This window comes from Cinclus cinclus, chromosome 5, assembly GCF_963662255.1.
Source record: "Cinclus cinclus chromosome 5, bCinCin1.1, whole genome shotgun sequence".
Taxonomy (NCBI): domain Eukaryota; kingdom Metazoa; phylum Chordata; class Aves; order Passeriformes; family Cinclidae; genus Cinclus; species Cinclus cinclus.
Genome location: NC_085050.1, coordinates 64,476,718 through 64,497,488, shown reverse-complemented (window position 1 = coordinate 64,497,488; position 20,771 = coordinate 64,476,718). Strand labels below are relative to the sequence as shown.

Sequence of the window (20,771 nt, the reverse complement as noted above, 5' to 3'; positions counted from 1 at the left end):
TGGCTTCTGCTAGGCAGTAGAGGCCAGCTAATGATGCTGCTCAACTGAGACAACTCTTCTGAGGTTGCCCTGGAATGGTCCTTTTTAATGCTTGCACCATACTTTTGAGGATCACCATTCATTCATATTGATCAGTTCTTGAACTGTCTGGCAGCTGCAGAGATAGGTTGTTGGCTCCATCTGGTTAATGTGACAGGAGTAGAAGCATCCTTAGCCTCCCCAGTGCCCCTTTTCCTGGGTGTCCCCCATCCTGTTGGTGCTGCTGGGGCTTGGGAGCCCACCAAGGGAAGGATGCCCCCAGCACTCAAACAAAACCTTCCCCCCGATGATCCTGGGAGTCTTTTCTCCCCTAAATGGTTCTACTATTCTCTCTTGTCTCCAGATAACCACCCTATGCCCAGTAGGCAGCAAGCTGGAGAAAAAAAAAAATCCCTTGAATGCAGGCACTGGAACACCAAAACACAGGGATCAGCTGCTGTGCCCTTAATGCCATCTCCCTGGAAAGGGAAAGACTGAGGAAAAGAGGGTGCTTAAGCAGACCCAGGTCTAATGCCATGCTGCCAGCTTGTCCTAGCTCCTGCAGCAGCATCCCTCACAGAAGGCACCTGCCTCCCCCAGGCCTCCTCGGCAGTTTATCACTTAGAGAATCAAGTATTTCTGGGGGAACAAAAAAAAAAAAAAGGGCGGGGAAAAAGTCACATTTTCAGAAGGAAGCCTGTTCAGTCTAGCTGCGGCCACTGCCCTAATTTCAGCACAGGAATTCGGATTGCCCTTGGCCTCTCGGGTGTGACACAAAGCACTGGAGCAAAGAGGACACAGGAAGCAGGGGGAACAAGTAACAGGAGATCCCAGCAGAGGCACCCCCAGCTCCCTGCTTTGGGGCCCAGCTCCCCCTGATGGGGGTGGCTCCACTGCTCCTCCCCCAGCCCAGCACCCCGCAGGCTCTGTGTGGGATGTTGGATGCTGAGCTGGGCAAGCGCCCTTATCCCCACGTGGTGCTGGGGACGTGGGCAGCAGGATGTGCATGTGTCAGAGAGGCAGCCCAGAGCCTCTCCCAGGTGAGGCATGTTGGGGGTTGGTTCTTTCCCTTTTCCCTCTGTGGAATTTTCCCCATTGTCATGCTAAGATACCTGTTGACTGGGCCCTGGTGACAAGGCGGAGGGGGGGGGAGAGAGAACAGGGAAACCCCATGGGCTCCAAAGAGCCAGAAGAGGAAGCAGAAGGCTCTGGCTCTCCCCATTTCCCCTGCGGAGTTGGGATGAGAAGGACGATCGCCGCCTGTGTCCCATCCCTGTCATCCCAGCGTCGGGAACCATCCTCACTGCTGTCAGACCCTGCCCTGCTGCCTTCTCGCTGTAACCTGCCACCATCCAGCACTCTGCTGAGCACTGGGACCCACACCATGAGCAGAGAGCTCTCTCTCCATCTCTCTCTCCCCCTGGGACAGCTCTGCCATCACCCCCAGCCCTCCTGCGGCTCTGCGGGACCCGCCCGCCCCCAGCACCGGGAACTGCAGCTCAGGGAAAAGGTGCCTGCAGCCAAAAAACACTGGGACTGAGTTACTGTTCTGTTTGTGGGTAATTTCATAGCTGTTGTTGTTCTTGTTTGTCTTGTTAGATATACTAGTAAAGAACTGTTATTCCTACCCCCATATCTTTGCCTGAGAGCTCCCTTAATTTCAAAATCATAATAATCTGTAGGAAGGAAGGATCATTTCCTTAGCAAACACCTGTCTTTCAAACCAGGACAGATTTTGGCCGCCCAACGTGGGGCCTGAGGGCATTGAGAAGAAAGGGTGAAAAAGGAATAACAGTTCTTGAGTTACCTCAGTCTTGTGTTAGGTGGCATCATGTTGTCCAGCTTACTGTGGTTTGGGCTCCATGTGGCCACAGCTTTATCTCTTCCCATTTGCAATCCCTTACTTGAACATGGGTCCTATAACTCAGGCTGCTGTAACTATTATCCAGTTCCTTTTGTGGGTTGATAATGTGAGAAATTCATGGATTTTTAACTTCCTCTGGAAGGTGGGCACATGGATGCAGGGCTATCACACTCTAACTGTATGTTTTTGGGGTTACTTTAATAATGGTACATACTGTGAGGATATGACACCAGGGAAAATTTTGTCCCAACCCCTTACACAGTTTTTTGGGTCTGCTCCACCAGCTTTTGATGGGTTCAAATCTCTTCTAAGCGGTAATGATATCATACAGTGGCTGACATTGCTAATAGGCCTTGTAAACCTGTTCTATTTAACATTCCGAGATGAGGGGAGATTGACTTGGATGACAACCCTGATACGTACCCCAAGAAGTAGGGATTCTGCCCCAGAGCCTGACCCTGCCCCAGAGGTTAAGGATTCTGCCCCTGAGCCTGACTCTGCATCAGAGCCCACCTTAGAGAGGACCCACCCAGAGTGGGTGGGGTTTCCAGTGAAGGAGATGGGCCAGATGCTGAAGGAGTACCTTTCCCCAGCTCTTGAGAAACTCTCCCCCTGCCTTAAAGAGGGAGAACCTGATGGTGCAGCAGTGGAACCCACAGATGTTACATCTCTCCAGGCTCCAGCTGAACTGCAAGGGCACTCACAGCCAGCAGCAGTTGCCCCCATGAAAACGAGAAAGTCTAAGGTGAAAACAAAGCACCTAGATAATAATGATCAGAAAGCAGGGCCCTCACAACCAGCAGGGGAGCCAGAGGTTGAGATCGTCACAGAGTCCCTGTCATACGAGAGTCTCCGTAATCTGCGTAAAGATGTTGTACGATGGGGCCGTGAGGCTTTTACAACGTGGTTACTGCGGGTCTGGGACCTTATGGGTACAGGTGTGCAGCTGGATGGTACTGAGGCAAGGAATTTGGGACCCCTGACCCAGGACTCAGGTGTGGATCACATATTCGTAAGGGAACCAGGCCCCCTTTCCCTCTGGGAGCGGCTTTTAATGAGTGTAAGAGAGAGGTTTGTCCATAGAGAGAGAATGCAGGAGCACCACCATAGAATGCGCTGGAAAACCGCTGAGGAGGGGATCCAACAGCTGAAAGCAGTGGCAGTACTGGAGATACTCTTTGGGAGGGGTGGACAACATGACAATGACCCCGACAAGGTCAGGTGCACAGGGCAGATGTTGTGGAATCTGGCACACCTGGGGCCATCTCAATACACCACATTCACTGCAGCCATTAATGCTGACACCAACCACGAGACAGTGGGTTCTGTTGCCAAAAGCTCAGAAATTTTGAGAGTATAATGAACGGCCCAATGCAGGCTCAGGTCTCTGCTGTGATTAGGGAACTCAAAGAGGAGTTTAAGGAGGAGATAAGAGGAGTGAGGGAGGAAATTAAAAGGGTCAATGCAGCACCAGTGTGAATCCCAGAGTTAGAGCCGAATGTCCCCCAGCTAGGGAGAGAGGATACACCCCACGAGCTGACCTGCGGTTCTTTCTGCGTGACCATGGGGAAGACATGAGGAGGTGGGATGGGAAACCCACTTCTGCCCTGGCAGCGCGGGTGCGTCAGCTCAAGGAGGGAAACACTAACCAAAGGAGCTCCACTAAAGTGAAGGTAGCCTCAGCTTCCCATAACCAAGATGCAGGGTATTACAAAAGGGAGGATGATTTGTCAGATCCCCTTGAGGGAACCTCCAACATGTATGCCCAGGAAGGAAATAATAACCAGTGCTAGAGGGGCCCTGCCTCTAGCCAGGGAGAGGCACGGGAAAACCGGGTCTTTTGGACGGTGTGGATCCGATGGCCTGGCACATCAGAGCCACAAAAACATAGGGCATTAGTTGACACTGGTTCACAGTGCACCCTAATACCATCAGAACATGTGGGGGAAGAGCCTGTTTCTATTGCTGGGGTGACAGGGGGATCACAGGAATTGACTTTGCTGGAGGCTGAGGTGAGCCTGACTGGGAAGGAGTGGCAGAAGCATCCAATTGTGACTGGCCCAGAGGCACCGTGTATTCTAGGCATAGACTTCCTGAGGAATGGCTATTACAAAGACCCAAAGGGACTCAGGTGGGCTTTTGGAATAGCTGCTGTAGAGGCAGAAAACATTAAGCAATTGAACACCTTGCTTGGACTGCCAGAGAACCCATCTGCAGTGGGACTCCTGAAGGTGAAGGAGCAGCAAGTGCCAATTGCCACCTCGATAGTGCACCACAGGCAGTACAGGACAAATCGAGATGCCGTGATCCCCATCCACGAGATGATCCGTGAGCTGGAGGGTCAAGGGGTGGTCAGCAAAACCCACTCACCCTTCAACAGCCCCATCTGGCCTGTGCGCAAGTCTGATGGAGAATGGAGATTGACTGTGGACTATGGTGCATTGAATGAAGTGACTCCACCGCTGAGCGCTGCCGTGCCGGACATGCTGGAACTCCAGTACGAGCTGGAGTCCAAGGCAGCAAAGTGGTACGCCACCATTGACATTGCCAATGCATTTTTCTCCATTCCTCTGGCAGCAGAGTGCAGGCCTCCGTTTGCTTTCACCTGGAGGGGCGTGCAGTACCTGTGAGAGAATTGAGTCAGACAATGGGACTCATTTCAAGAACAGCCTCATAAACACCTGGGCCAGAGAACACGGCATCGAGTGGGTGTACCACATTCCTTATCATGCACCAGCGGCTGGGAAAGTGGAACGGTGCAATGGGCTGCTTAAAACCACCTTGAAGGCACTGGGTGGGGGGACTTTCAAAAACTGGGAGATTAATCTACCAAAGGCCACATGGTTAGTGAACACCCGAGGTTCCACTAATCAAGCAGGCCCTGCCCAGTCTGAGCCCTTGAGAACACCAGATGGGGACAAGGTTCCAGTGGTGCACATGAGAGGTATGCTAGGAAAAACTGTTTGGGTGAACTCTGCCTCCAGCAAAGACAATCCAATTCATGGGGTGGTCTTTGCTCAAGGGCCAGGTGAACTACCTATGATACTGTGCCTGTATCTGTAACTACATGTATGTCTATAATTTGAAGATTTTAATTTGATGTAGCATGATAGTATGGGAAAATTCGGGGTGGATAATGTTCGGGATTAGTTCTTTGCCTTTTCCCTCTGTGGAATTTTCCCCATTGTCATGCTAAGATACCTGTTGACTGGGCCCTGGTGACAAGGCGGAGGGGAGAGAGAGGAGGGAAACCTCACAAGATTCAAAGAGCCAGAAGAAACGAAAGGCTCTGGCTCTCTCTATTTTCCCCCGCGGAGTTCGGACGAGAAGGACGATCGCCGCCTCAGCCCCATTCCTGCCATCCCAGCACCAGGAACCATCCTCACTGCTGTCAGACCCTGCCCTGCTGCCTTCTCACTGTAACCTGCCACCATCCAGCACTCTGCTGAGCACTGGGACCCACACTGTGAGCAGAGGGCTCTCTCTCCATCTCTCTCTCCCCCTGGGACAGCGCTGCCATCACCCCCAGCCCTCCTGCGGCTCTGCGGGACCCGCCCGCCCCCAGCACCGGGAACTGCAGCTCAGGGAAAAGGTGCCTGCAGCCAAAAAACACTGGGACTGAGTTACTGTTCTGTTTGTGGGTAATTTCATAGCTGTTGTTGTTCTTGTTTGTCTTGTTAGGTATACTAGTAAAGAACTGTTATTCCTACCCCCATATCTTTGCCTGAGAGCTCCCTTAATTTCAAAATCATAATAATCTGCAGGAAGGAAGGATCACATTTTTCCGTTCAAAAGGAGGCTTCTGCTTTCCTTAGCAAACACCTGTCTTTCAAACTAGGACAGGGCACAAACCCTCGGGCGGGTTCCGACGTCTGCCGCGCCCCGTTGCTCCCGGCCGGACCGGGCGCTGCTGCGCCGCGGCGTCCGTGGGAGCGGAGACCTCCCCCGGGCCACACCACTCCACGCCGGTGCAAGGAAGGCGGGAGCGGCCACGGGGCGCGTTCTTCCTACCGCAGCGTGCTCCGCAGCGTGAGCCGCGGGAAGGTCTCGGAAAGCGGAGCCCCGCTGGTGTCCGCGGGCGGGCTCGGGGTGAGGGCGGCGGCTCCGGGGGAATTTGTTATTACCTTGTCTCTCCCCCTGCAGTGGTAGTGCCCGAGGTACGCGCGCCTCTATAAGCGCGGCCGCGGGACGGGCACGGGAGCAGGTGCGCCGCTGATCCCGTCCTATGCCTGCCGGTCCCGCTCCGTCCCGCCGGGAGCATGTACCAGAGCTCCGCGCGCTGCCTCTGCTCGGCCCTTCCCGCCCTCTGCTGCGCTCCCGCCGCCGCCTCGGCCTGCCGCCTGCCGCTGCCGCGGCCCCGCTCCCACCCGGCGCTCCCCGGCCCCGCCGCCCCGCGGGCAGCAGCGGGCGGCCCGCCCGCCCCGGGGACGCCGCCCCGCACAGGTGGGTGCTGACCGAGGAGGGTGCGCGACTGCCCCGGGAGCCGTGCGGGGTCACAGCAGGCGGGCGCCCGGCTGCTGTCGGAGCGGGATCTGCGCTTTCCTGCCCGTATCTGCGTGTCCCTTCGCCCGCCAACTCTCGGGGGCTGGAGCGGGCAGCGTCCCGCGGCAACGGCCGGACAGCCCGCTGGAGCTCCCGGCGTTCCTGGCTGGGTGTGCTCCGCCTGAGGGATGGGCTGGGCTGGGTGCTTGGGGTACACCCAGGTATCGGTGTGCTGGCCTGCCTGGTGAGCCCCGGGGTCAGCGTGCACATCCCGCTGTCAGGATAGCCGAGCTGCCTCTTTCTTCAGCGCTGCACTTCGTGTGGGATGAGCTTGGCTCTCAGCGGGGTGTTCTCACCCGGGCAGTGTGTGGGAGCAGCCCGGGTTACCCTCTGGCAGGCAGCAGCAGGCTATCGTACGCTGTGTGTGTGTCTGTGCGGATCCTGCGCCGCTCAGGAATTACATCCCGTTCCTCCTTCCCCACACGAGCTCTGGGAAGTGCCCAGCTGCCCTTGTGTGGCTGTGCCCAGACACCTCCCGGGCGTGTGCCCCGCTCCAAATCTGGATCAGGGCAGGGCAGGGACGCACCCACCGCGCCCAGCCTTGAGCCACCTCTGCTGCCTCTGGCCGTGGCTCAGGATGCTCACCTGGAGCCATTCCTGCTGAAAGCCGGAGCAGCAGGGCAGCAGCCACCTCTGCTCCAGACTGTTGCTGTGGAAGGGGTGATAAACCCAGCTCTTTATCACTGAATGGTTTGGGTTGGAAAATACCTCAAAGGTCGTCTGGTTCCAGCCCTCTCTCAATGGGCAGGGACACCTCTCACTAGACCACAGTGCTTAAAGCCCCATCCTGGCTGGGCTTGGGCACTTCCAGTGGTAGAGCAGCCACAGCTTCTCTGGACGGTATGTTTGAGGCTATATTGCTTATCTGGCACACAGGAGATCCACTTTACCCTACTGCCTTCAGCTGGGGTTGGGCTGAAGTGAGTTCGTTCCCTGTTGTAAAAGCCAGGCTGGGGCAGAGTACTTCCATTCCTCCTGTTGAAGCTGGGCCAGGATGCCATATGGCAGGATTGAGGCTTCATGGCACTACAGGGAAGAGGAGCATATGTATCTGAGAGCTGGCAGAATCGAGCTCATGATTAATAAAGCACTCATGAAGATAAAGGTTTCCAGAGCTTGTGCCAAGTAGTGATTCTCCATATTACTGGAGGCAGGATTTGAGGTTCCCTCTTCTTCCTGGGGTTGCCTGTTGAGAACAAGCAGCTTCTGTCTTGCTCTGACAAACTCTCCTTGCTGTCCCAGATGAGGTTGTACATGTAGTATGATACCATGGTAGCACAGATTTTGTCACATGGGAATGGCACCTGTCAAGTTGTTCCTAGAACTGGGGTTCCAGGGGAGCCATCTCTAGCTGCTGCCAGCCTCTGGTGCCCTGGAGGCTGATGCAGCTCCAGACTGCAGGTGTGTGGAGCCATTCACCTGGCAGGGAAAGCCTTGTAAACAGGGTAGGGCTTCTGGCTGAAAGCAGTGTTGGGAGGTATGACCTGAAAGGAAGGGAAATGAGAATGTTGTTCACCTTACCCAAAAGGTCAGGGCCCAGTACGCTTCTGCAGCCCTCATCTCTGAAGCAAAGCCTTTACTTTAAAGTCTCTGATGGCTCTTTGCTGAGATCCTAGAAGTTCATCTCTTTTGTGCTGGATGATGCAAGGAAAGTTCCAACTTTACAGCCTGTTCTTACATTTAATTCACAGTCTGAACTCTTCCCTTGCCCTTACTATGCTGAGGTACCACCCTTGCCGAGAGGAAGGAACTTTTTGATTTTGAGCACCTTGAATAGTAATTGCTGAGTTGATGTTCCCTGTTACATCACACCAAGAGTATTATGTTTGCAATCCACTGCTACAGTGCAAGCTCAGGAGTCCACTTGTGCCTGTGCCTGCACCAGCACCACAGTGTCACAGCACTGGCTGCACACATTATCCCAGCAAGTTACAGGTCACTTAGCTTGCACTGTAAGATTTCAGAGTGGTGGCCTTGTACTTGTGTTGTACAGCTGGACTGCTGTGGACATGGTTCAGCATTGCAGAAATGACAAAATCGATTTTGTGTTTGGAGTTTTCGAGTTAAGGTTTTTGGCCTCGCCCCTGTTCAGCAGAACACCTCAGTCTGTGTTGTCCTGATTTCAGCACTTTGGGTACAAAGAATTTGTGCTGATACGTAGTCGTCTTAAGCTGGAATCTTCCCAAGGAGCCCCTCCTTCAGCCAAGAACTTTCAAGCCACCTGTACCAGGAGTGAAAGTGCTTAATTTACAGACCCTCTTTCACACCATCTCCTCTGGGTCCTCAAAAGAAGACTGAAGCTCTTTTTCCTTCCTGAAACATGACTTAGTTTCAAAGCTGTCAGATCAGTTCTGGGCCATAGTACAGGCTAGGCTATGCTTTGCACCCCATAAAGAGCTGGATACGCCACGATCCCAGGGATGATGAGATGTAGACAATACTCTGGCTTTGTTGGCAGCTTGGCAGGTGGAGGCTGAACTTAGCCTTTATCCTGCTGTAACAGCTGTAAGCTGCTCAGGGCTTTGCCAACAGACCTTTGACTCCAGCTGTATTACACCTACCTTGTCCCTTTCAGCATCATCCCTCTGACTCAGGTCAAGCCACAAGCAGCCTAAGAGCTTGCTAGTGGCTTCTTGGGAGGGTAATTATTTCCAAACATTCCTTTGGAGTGCCTGCCCCACATGAGCCACGTTCATCCGTGGCATGGCAGGGGCTGTATTCAGCTGCTGACAGCAACCCTGATGCAGCAGAAAACACAGCGGGCTTATCTCCAGTTGCAGCACTTAGCTATGGGTTGTACCTGTCCTAAAAATAGGTGTGTGACTCCCTGTGGAGTATCTATTAAAAGCTCTGTTGATTTCTTTGGGTTTCTACATGGCTGCCTGGCAGCCTTGGTTGTGTGTAAACTGCACCCTTCTGTATCCAGCACAGAGCATGCTTTCATTACTGCTCCCTCTCCCCTCACAGCTGTGTCAGGGTCCTGCTTAGGGATTTTGTGTTTTCCCTCACTGTTAAATGCCACTTCTTCTCCTTCAGCAGTACTTGGCTTCTTGAGAAGAATTGTAAACTGAGAAAGACTGCAGAAACTGAAGCACTCCACGTGGTTTCCCTGGAAAGACATTCATGTGTGTGAGCTCAAGATCACATCTCAGTTCGAGGAACTCCTGTTACTTTAACTAAAAAGACAGACATGAGGAGAAACATCCTATATCTAATGTAAATTCCCATTTCACAGCTTTCTTAGAACTGTTCTGTGGGCTTATACATGCAAAACATACATTAAAGCAAGTAGTTTTTAGTGTCTTTTAGAAGTATCTATTTTCCTAAATACAAGGATATGAAGCTTATACTGTGAGCCTTTCTTTTCCCCCTGAGTATTTTTATTGAAATGTAAGGATGTCCATCTTACTGCCTGCCCCTCTAGCCTGCCATTGTACATCTGTCACCAGCTCTTACAATTGGCAGTGCTGTAGTTCAGTCTGAACATGCAGGTGTGTTGGGTAGCACCCCAAATCTGCTGCAGGATGTGAGCACAAGATGATGATTTCATTCCCTTCCTTTTTTAAGTAACTCAACTTACTTTAGAACCACTGTGGGCCAACAGCAGTGCAACACTGAAGTTCTTTTGCTTAAGATTTCCTTTGCAAAAGGCATTCAGAGTAAATAAGTAAGTTGAGACAACAACAGAACTCAGTCAGCATTACCTGTTGTGCAAGTTGCTGTGGTGCAAGCATTCCTTCCTGCCTGTGTTTGAAGGAGCAAAGCCCTCTCCCTGAGATTGGGTTGGTGAGCTCTTGCACACGTGGTGTAGAAACACCACAAACTCTGCATAAACCAAAGAGCAAAACAGAGCAGGGACACAAGTGCATCCCCATCCCATGGCAGCTGTGACCCCATGTGGGATGGGGGAACCTCCCTGTAGGAGACAGAGGACTGGGTGAGGGCCAGCTGCATTAGCAGGGAGAGCTGGGGGCAGCAGCTTGTGTGTAGGTCTCATGTGGGTAAGATGGCCAAAGGAAAAGGAGGTGGCTGGGACCCAGGGAGGACTGCAGGGAGTGCTGGAACCTGCTGAGCTGGGGCACAGCACAGAAGAGTGAGGAGATAAAGGGAGAAAGGAGGGTGAGGGGATGAACATAGAGATGTGGAGCTGGGAGACACTGCCTTCGCTCCACATCCTGAGGTCTAAGCAGCAGAAATATCTGGTTGCTTTGTGCTCATGACAACATTAAACCCTACTCAGAGATTCCTACTAAATAGTAACCTGAGGGAATGAGTCACCCTGCTGGCCTGCAGGCTGTAGTCTGCAGCCTGGAGTTATCCCAGATGGACACAGGGTACCACCAGGCCATGCAGACTGCCATCTCCATCAGAAGCAAATGCTGCACATGAAATAAGGAGCAGGCGGCATTTGTCCACCTGCTGGGCTCCCTCCTTTGTGAGCAGGGAGAAAGTGTGCTCTATTGTGTTTTCTACAACGTGTGCAGAGTTAATCTTAGCCCTGCTATTCTTGTTGAAAGACTTCTTTATTGCCTTAGAAGACAGCAGCATGATGTCTTAAAGCAGGTTGTTTGCAGGCTGCAACCCCCGATGACAGACAGACTATGAGACTGGACAGGACTAACCTCATCTCTGCATCCTTCTTATTTTGTCTAAGCCTCAGGAACAGGCTCCTGCACAAGCCACCAATGGCTGTCACTGTGTACTGGTTTGAAAAGCAAAACCAGTGATTTTTAATAGGGAAGAGAAAAAAGAAAAATAAAATACATGCAATAATAAAAAATAAAACCAGTGACAGAGTCAGAATACAACCTGATACCCTGTCAGTCAGGGTGTTGGTGCAGTTTTCCTCCAAAGGGTCCAGCGATGATGTGGAAAAAAAAAACCTGGTTCTTCCTCTGGAATCCAGTGGAAAAAGGCTGGCTTTGGTGATCTGAACTTCAGTTTTTATCTAGGTAGGAAAGGCTTGGCTCATCCTCCTGGCTGGAGCATCTCCCAATGGGATGATGTAATCTTATCAGTTATACAGTAGGACTCAATGGCCCATTAACAGAAGATATTTCCCACAGCGATAAGGATGATCACCCTCCTCAGATGGTAATAGAATATGTATCTTGTATTGTAAACCAGGGCACACTGCAACAGAGTACCCAAGTGATGCGATGATCTCTAACGCCAGTTTTCCTTTGTTTCCCTTGCAGTGTGTTCCATGGGAAACAGCACCAGCAGGCTCTACAGTGTGCTCGCCAAGACGCTGAGCAGTGGTGCCGCATCCCAACACCAGGACTGCCTGGAGCAGCTGGACTCAGCACAGCTGGATCCTATAGACCCCAAGGATTTGCTGGAGGAATGTCAGATCGTTCTGCAGAAGAGGCCACCCCGGTTTCAAAGGAACTTTGTGAACCTGAAGAAGAATACTGCCAGTAACCATCGCCCCATCCGGGTCATGCAGTGGAACATCCTCGCCCAAGGTAGGAGATGCTTGTGAGTCCCAGGTATGGCCTTGAGACCAAATGCAGCAATGAAAACCTTGGCAGAGCGAAGGGAAAGGAGTGAACTACACGAGATACAACTGACTGAGGACCAGGGGGAATATTTTGAAATAGTGGCTTTCCTTCTGTCCCATAGGAAAGGAAAAAAACGTCTTTCCTTGCAACTCTGATGCCACAGGTAGACCTGAATTCCTGTCTTAACTGAACACAGTGTATTCAAAAAGCTGTGACCCATCAGTTTTAGGTGGTTGTTAACCCCGGAGAAGACTCAGCCTTTTTCAAGGTTTTATTTGTAAAGTTTCTCTTCAGTTTCTGATTAACTTATTGGTGAACTATCCAGAAATTCAGATCTGCTACGGGAATTCTTAATGCTTAAAAATAATTTTAGCTACTAGTTTTGAATCAAAGCTGTAAGTTGGCGAGTGCAGCAGCCTCATCATAAAATCTTTTGGTGTGGGAAATTTCCCTCATAAGGACTGCCCTAACCTTCTGCAGTTAAGTCAGTTTGAACCCACTTCATTTTATTTTGGCTTACGCTGCACCAGCCATATGTGGAAGTACTTGCCCTTGTGTAGTGGGCAGACGGGGAGGAAGTCTTTCATCTGTAAAAGGAACTTAATTTTTTGGAGTGATTCCAGAGACTTGAGAAGGGGTTCTCACACCTATTGGCAAATCTGGTACCCCTAAAGTCACCAGCTACTCCTGGAAAACCCATGACCTGCATGCAAACTGCTAAAACCTGGAGGATGACAGGCTGTTCCAGCTGTCAGTAACTTTTGTGGTTTTTGTGCCCCCTCCTTGCTAATTCCAGCTCTCGGGGAAGGCAAAGACAACTTTGTTCAGTGCCCAATGGAAGCTCTGAAATGGGAGGAGAGGAAGTGCCTCATCCTGGAGGAAATCCTCGTGTACAAGCCCGACATCTTGTGCCTTCAGGAAGTCGACCACTACTTTGACACCTTTGAGCCGCTCCTCAGCCGCCTGGGCTACCAGTGCACCTTTTTCCCAAAGCTGCATTCACCGTGCCTGGATGTGGAGCATAACAACGGGCCGGACGGCTGCGCCACGTTCTTCCTCAAGGAACGCTTCGAGCTCATCAGCAGTGCCAATATCCGGCTGACGGCCATGGAGCTGAAGACCAACCAGGTGGCCATCGCCCAGACGCTCAAGTGCCACGAAACCGGGAGGCTCTTCTGCATCGCCGTCACCCACCTGAAAGCCTGCACGGGCTGGGAGAGGTTCCGCTCCGCCCAGGGCTGTGACCTCCTCCAGAACCTGAAGAACATCACCCAAGGAGCAAAGATCCCCCTGATTGTCTGCGGAGACTTCAACGCCGAGCCCACCGAGGAGGTGTACAGGGAGTTTTCCAACTCCAGCCTCAATTTAAACAGTGCATACAAGCTGCTGAGCCCTGACGGACAGTCGGAGCCCCCCTACACCACCTGGAAGATCCGGCCCTCTGGAGAGTGCCGGCACACGCTGGATTATATCTGGTATTCCCAGCATGCCTTGAACGTGACCTCAGCCCTGGGCTTGCTGACTGAAGAGCAAATTGGGCCCAACAGGCTGCCCTCGTTCAATTACCCTTCCGATCACCTGTCCCTTGTGTGTGACTTTAGTTTTAATCAGGACCCTGACAGACTGCTGTAATGTCTTGGAATGCCACCTGGTATTGCAGTGTGCGAACTCACCAGTCTTTTTTTTAGAGAAAACCTTTGAAGCTAGATGCTGTTGAAAGATGAGGAAATACTGTTGACTAACCATTATTTCAGGCACTTGTTTTGGAGTTACACTTGCTGTTCAGCCCTCATTAATGTGCAACCTTCAAGGGAAGAAGAAGGAAGCCAGTGCTCTCGTCATGCTCTTATTGCCATGTCAGGGTTTGAAAACTAGAAGGGAAATGAGCTTTATCCTTTCACTAGGCCCCCTGTTTTAAGGATTTAATCCTCTGATGAATGTGGAGGCCTTAGTATTTAAATCAAAACACTTGTGTTTGTAAAGCAACTTGCCCTGACAGAATGCTAATTTTATTTATTTCATGTCAAGCTTCTGCAAGTACCAAAAGGAATGAGGTTCAGCTACCCAGTGAGTGTTCATGGGGGTTCATGGAGATCCAATCCTCCAGACCCAGGAAGCCGCCAACCTTCCCAGAGAGAGAGAGTCCCACAAGGAACTGCCTTCTAGGGGGTCTTCTGGCTGCTCTCCCAGCCGCCAGATGAGCCTCAGCAAGCAATGGCCGTGGCCACAAGTGATCAGCTCTGATCAGTGATTTCATCTCAGCCATTCCAGCTCTGCTTACCAGGCTATCCCAGGCCAACTCAGGGACAGAGAGATGGGAACCATCACATTGCAAATTCCACAGAGATTCCTTTATTATCCAGCAGCTCTGTGAAGGGAGCCAGGAACGACTGCTCCCTCCAGAACTGGGGAAATACTGGGGTTTTTATGGGGGAAAGCAAGGGTGGTACCAAGGGGGTCAGACCAGTGGGTTACAAAGGATTAACATAGGTACTAGGGCATGGTGGGATAGCTCACCACGATAAGAAAAGGTGAGCCAACCTAAGGAGCATCCTTCCAGGAGGGTTGAGATAAGCTAATCACAGCCCACCCAAAGGACGTCCCTCCAGGGCAAGGCCATGGGTGGAGCCCATGGGCCTCCACAAGTGAGATTGTCTTAAATCTTTTTGTGTTGCAATATGAAGGAAGTTTAATGCAGTTTAGACAAAAAGCTGAGCTCATAGTAATGTGGTCAGGTCATTCGTCCATGACCTGAAATGACAAATTCATTAGAAATGTGAGGAAGGCCCCCTCCAGTAAAAGCAGGTGAGGAAACAGAGGCTGACCATGACCTAGAGTAATACCCTCACTTTTCCAGGTCCATGTGCATGTGTCTGTCACATACATAGAGCCTGTAGGCTGTACAGTGACTGTACCCTCATCTCTTCTATGCTTCCCTCTGGAAGACACAGCTAACCAGGGACTATTTCTTCCTCTGCTTTGAGTATTACTTTTCTAAATGGTTTAAATTTGTAATCTTGTCAATCTTGCTATTTCAGTAAAGGGCCAGTCTTAATGCTGAAAGATTTTCTTTTATTTATCTTCAGAATCTAGAGCTACACTGGAACCTGTTATAAGATAAAATTTATTTATTGAGAGGAATTGGTGATCCTGCATCTGATTGGAAATTGTACAGCGACAGTGTTCAGGAGCCTCTTCCTGGGACCCAGGGAAATTGTGGCCAAGCACAGTTGTTTGGCACAGTTGCACAAAGCAGCTGGGCTACAACAGAGGTGTGTTAGTGTAGTGTGTTAGTCCATTAACTCCTGTGATTGCTCATGGGTGACATAGGAATTGCACATATGCATTGTAAACATGCCATTATGCCAGAAAATTGCACAGGAAGAGGAGGGAAGAGGGACAACAGTTGGAGTTGGGCTGACATTTAGATAGTTGAGGAAGAGATAGCAGGGCAAATAAAGCAGTATTTCCATGTGAAGTAGGGTGCACAGTAACTCTTAAATGTTCCAGGTGTTGATTAATACAACTCTTTGAAAAAAAGTAGTATCTCTGCTGCTCTCCTACTCATTTTGCTGTCCTAGGTTCCTGTTGCCAAGGAGGTGACCTGTCTCAACTAGTTGGAGCTTCAAGTTGGCGCTGATGCTTCCCCTTGTTTTCCCCCACCCGTAACCCTAAAAGTGGCGTGGTTGCTTTGCCTTCACAGCACACACTTTCTCCAGCTTGGAATGTCCCAAATTTCACATCTGAAGGGAAGGAAGTTAGGCTTAGCTGTTAAGCTGCTCAGTCTTCTAGTTAGAGAGGAAACCTACTCTGTATTACTGTAAATATTCCCCTTTCCAACAGTTGTGTGGAGCTACAAACCTAGCTAGTCCTGCAAACTGAGGCGCAATAATTCCTCCCTGAAGGCTGCAAAGTGTGCCTGAGAAGGCTGGCCCCTTACAAGATGCAGCTGTATCAGCCACTTTCTTCTAAAACCTCATTTGAAGAGAAGAAACACCACAGGTATGAGCTTTACACAGCCCATAAATTACTGCACTTACATTGTGGAGAAGGGAAGTACAGAGTCTGGTGACTGGAAGTCCCAAATCTCATCTCCTCTTTGAGATCCCTATTCACAGCAGAGACCTGAGCCTGCATTGGGCCATTCATTATACTCTCAAAATTTCTGAGCTTATCGGCAACAGAACCCACTGTCTCGTGGTTGGTGTCAGCATTAATGGCTGCAGTGAATGTGGTGTATTGAGATGGCCCCAGGTGTGCCAGATTCCACAACATCTGCCCTGTGCACCTGACCTTGTCGGGGTCATTGTCATGTTGTCCACCCCTCCCAAAGAGTATCTCCAGTACTGCCACTTCTCTCAGCTGTTGGATCCCCTCCTCAGCGGTTTTCCAGCGCATTCTATGGTGGTGCTCCTGCATTCTCTCTCTATGGACAAACCTCTCTCTTACACTCATTAAAAGCCGCTCCCAGAGGGAAAGGGGGCCTGGTTCCCTTACGAATATGTGATCCACACCTGAGTCCTGGGTCAGGGGTCCCAAATTCCTTGCCTCAGTACCATCCAGCTGCACACCTGTACCCATAAGGTCTCAGACCCGCAGTAACCACGTTGTAAAAGCCTCACGGCCCCTTCGTACAACATCTTTACGCAGATTACGGAGACTCTCGTATGACAGGGACTCTGTGACGATCTCAACCTCTGGCTCCCCTGCTGGTTGTGAGGGCCCTGCTTTCTGATCCTTATTATCCAGGTGCTTTGTTTTCACCTTAGACTTTCTCGTTTTCATGGGGGCAACTGCTGCTGGCTGTGAGTGCCCTTGCAGTTCAGCTGGAGCCTGGAGAGATGTAACATCTGTGGGTTCCACTGCTGCACCATCAGGTTCTCCCTCTTTAAGGCAGGGGGAGAGTTTCTCAAGAGCTGGGGAAAGGAACTCCTTCAGCATCTGGCCCATCTCCTTCACTGGAAACCCCACCCACTCTGGGTGGGTCCTCTCTAAGGTGGGCTCTGATGCAGAGTCAGGCTCAGGGGCAGAATCCTTAACCTCTGGGGCAGGGTCAGGCTCTGGGGCAGAATCCCTACTTCTTGGGGTACGTATCAGGGCTGTCATCCAAGTCAATCTCCCCTCATCTCGGAATGTTAAATAGAACAGGTTTACAAGGCCTATTAGCAATGTCAGCCACTGTATGATATCATTACTGCTTAGAAGAGATTTGAACCCATCAAAAGCTGGTGGAGCAGACCCAAAAAACTGTGTAAGGGGTTGGGACAAAATTTTCCCTGGTGTCATATCCTCACAGTATGTACCATTATTAAAGTAACCCCAAAAACATACAGTTAGAGTGTGATAGCCCTGAATCCATGTGCCCACCTTCCAGAGGAAGTTAAAAATCCATGAATTTCTCACATTATCAACCCACAAAAGGAACTGGATAATAGTTACAGCAGCCTGAGTTATAGGACCCATGTTCAAGTAAGGGATTGCAAATGGGAAGAGATAAAGCTGTGGCCACATGGAGCCCAAACCACAGTAAGCTGGACAACATGATGCCACCTAACACAAAACTGAGGTAACTCAAGAACTGTTATTCCTTTTTCACCCTTTCCTCTCAATGCCCTCAGGCCCCACGTTGGGCGGCCAAAATCTGTCCTGGTTTGAAAGACAGGTGTTTGCTAAGGAAATGATCCTTCCTTCCTACAGATTATTATGATTTTGAAATTAAGGGAGCTCTCAGGCAAAGATATGGGGGTAGGAATAACAGTTCTTTACTAGTATATCTAACACGACAAACAAGAACAACAACAGCTATGAAATTACCCACAAACAGAACAGTAACTCAGTCCCAGTCCCTTTCTGGCTGCAGGCACCTTTTCCCTGAGCTGCAGTTCCCGGTGCTGGGGGCGGGCGGGTCCCGCAGAGCCGCAGGAGGGCTGGGGGTGATGGCAGCGCTGTCCCAGGGGGAGAGAGAGAGATGGAGAGAGAGCTCTCCGCTCACGGTGTGGGTTCCAGTGCTCAGCAGAGTGCTGGATGGTGGCAGGTTACAGCGAGAAGGCAGCAGGGCAGGGTCTGACAGCAGTGAGGATGGTTCCCGACGCTGGGATGGCAGGGATGGGACACAGGCGGCGATCGTCCTTCTCATCCCAACTCCGCGGGGGAAATGGGCCGAGCCAGAGCCTTCTGCTTCCTCTTCTGGCTCTTTGGAGCCCATGGGGTTTCCCTGTTCTCTCTCCCCCCCCCTCCCCCTTGTCACCAGGGCCCAGTCAACAGGTATCTTAGCATGACAATGGGGAAAATTCCACAGAGGGAAAAGGGAAAGAACCAACCCCCAACACTCATCAGGCACACAAACTGCTGTTGTGCAGCTGTAACGTGCAGTGCACGTGTTCCTGATTCTTGCAGGATGAGGACAATGGTCTGCTTCCAAGCAGAGGCTCCTTTAACCCACCTGGGGTTTATGTGGATTTGACTTTCCCCAGACAGAACGGATTTTACAACCAAGGAGACAATGGCCTTGGTAAGTACTCTTACCAGGCACATGCAACATGCCAGCACCTCCTTTGGCTGGAATTTCAGAAAGAGAAATTGTCCCTGGAAGCCAGAAGGGTGACACTTTTGGGGGAAGATTCTGGGCAAGAAGAGATGCAACACTCTCAAAGCCCCACAAAAACACAGACCTTTGAGCCTTGCTGCCATGTTTCATACCAACTAGACACTGACAGCTTCCTTTTTATGGTGCTGGCTGCCCTCAGTTGTGAAAGGGGGTGAGATGCAGTGCTTTTCCATTAGCATTATTTTCTCTTAGGACCTTCCCTCAAATGGTCTTGCAAGGAGAAATAATCCAAGTGCTCATTAATGAATGTCTGTAGTCATCTGCAGCTAAACAATTCTAAAATCAACACCACAATGTATACCTATAAGACAGTATCTTTAGTAGGTCAAATCCTTGCTCACCTACCACAAAAACTCACACCAGAAGCTGGAGCTTCCATCCAGACTCCTTTTGGCAGCTTCTGGAAGAAACTACACTTGTGGTAGAAAGCCCAGACTTGAGAGCAAATATCAGGTCTGTACTTAAAAATAAACTAAACCATAACCAAAAACCCCCACTACTCCCACCAAAAAGCCCATTATTTCATTTCACTTTTTTATAAGCAGCTCCATTTTCCTCAGGCCAGTCAAGGTGTCTATCAGTGTGGCACCACTGCCAGAGCACAGAGCCACAGGCTGGATTATGGGAGGCTTTTTACCAGCAGGAACTGAACTATCATAGCTGCACAATTCCCACTGTCACTCTCACAGTGAAGTATATGGTATCTGTATGATTCTTAGGACATTTTTAATTCATACCCTTGCTTACAACATTAATTCTACACAAGAAACCAAACTGTTGAGAAAGAGCATGATTTATATGATACTGCCATCACTGCAGAATCTCTTCTGAAGTGGAAAGGGCTGGGATTCTTTCATCCTGGACATGTTACAGAAGATGTTCACTGCTTCAACTCCTTAAAGGGTAATTTTGAAGGCAAGGTGGGAGTGGAAAAACTGAAAAGGCTGGGGACTCTTCCCATCTCAAGGCAATTCTGCCTGCTACAGCCCAATGGTGAACCTTCCTGCTGGATTTTAATAAAAAAGATAGACAGGCCACAGAAATTAATTGGTAAATTCCCAGGCAGCTTCAGCCTTTTATTCCAGTACGTGCCATAATTTATGTTGCAGACAGACTCCCTTGGAAAACTTAAATGGATTATTGCTCTTGCTTTGTTTTATGCAGCAAAAGGCTAGCCTGCAGCACTGAAATACTTTTGCCAGCTATAAATATCAGTACACTAAATATTTTTCAGAAGCAGAAAGGATTTTTTTTTCCTATGTAGCAATATGACTCTTAACAGTAAAAAAAGTATTCTAAGTTCTTCTTATGGATATCTTATAAGCACACCAAGGCTAAAAAAAGGCTCCACAGATCCCTTGCTTTCATCTTGAATAAAGGCTGCTTTAGCTTTAGCAGTGACACTCTTCCTTCATTCTCAAGCAAGCTGCAGGAAGAAATGACCCACTTGTTTAATTTGCTGAAAGGCAGAAGCTGCTGCAAGCTTATTAAAACACCGTATCTCCTGGAGAACAATTAGATTTCAAATACATAGTGTCATTTGGATCTTCTTAATAAGCTTAACACCTGCTATTTGAACTGTCTCTACAAGGCAGAACAGAATTGCACATAGCTTGTTCTCCCAGTAACAATCCTCACATGCAGCTGGCATGCTGCACTCGTGCTGAGTACGAACTTGAGGCTTCAAGCACCTTCAATTCTCAACTTCTGACTGCCCCCTGGCTCACTCATGCCTGATCACCTCAGATGTAACTCTCCAAAGCCACAAAGTTGATGAAATCAGTCAACAGAGGATCCCAAGAGTTCAGTCTGCTTTTCATCACGCTTTTACCCCAGACAACCTGAGTTGTGTCAAGGTCCAGAACCCTTCACTGGGAAAGATGTGCAACAGAGAGTTAACAAAGAACCGTGGTCCCTGCAATGGGATTCCCCTTTCAACTTTTCTTATTTTTGATACTCAGACATTTATTCTGAGTTGCAACTCACAATTAAGATCCGCCCCCCCCCCCCACCCCCGTGGATTACCCAGCATTACCCTTTTCATTCTGTAACTTAAAACAATGGGTTTGAAAAATAGGGTTTTTTATCTGCAAAACCAGTGGCACCAAGTCTGTGTATGTCTCAATGCCTTCTGTATAAAGCATACTCACTTCACACATGTTTCATACTACGCACACATCTATGAGTTACTGCTTGCCAAGGATGAGTTAAGCCTGGACCCTTCTACATGAGCCAC

General features: G+C 50.2%; 1 protein-coding gene across 1 annotated transcript; it reads left to right on the top strand.

The window, feature by feature from the left end:
- The first annotated feature begins 6,052 nt into the window (after positions 1–6,052).
- NOCT (nocturnin) lies at positions 6,053–13,560 on the top strand. The gene is made up of 3 exons (XM_062493952.1): positions 6,053–6,325; positions 11,623–11,892; positions 12,725–13,560. Exons 1-3 carry the CDS (start codon positions 6,142–6,144, stop codon positions 13,558–13,560), a joined length of 1,290 nt encoding a protein of 429 aa, XP_062349936.1. The 5' UTR covers positions 6,053–6,141.
- Positions 13,561–20,771: the final 7,211 nt, after the last annotated feature.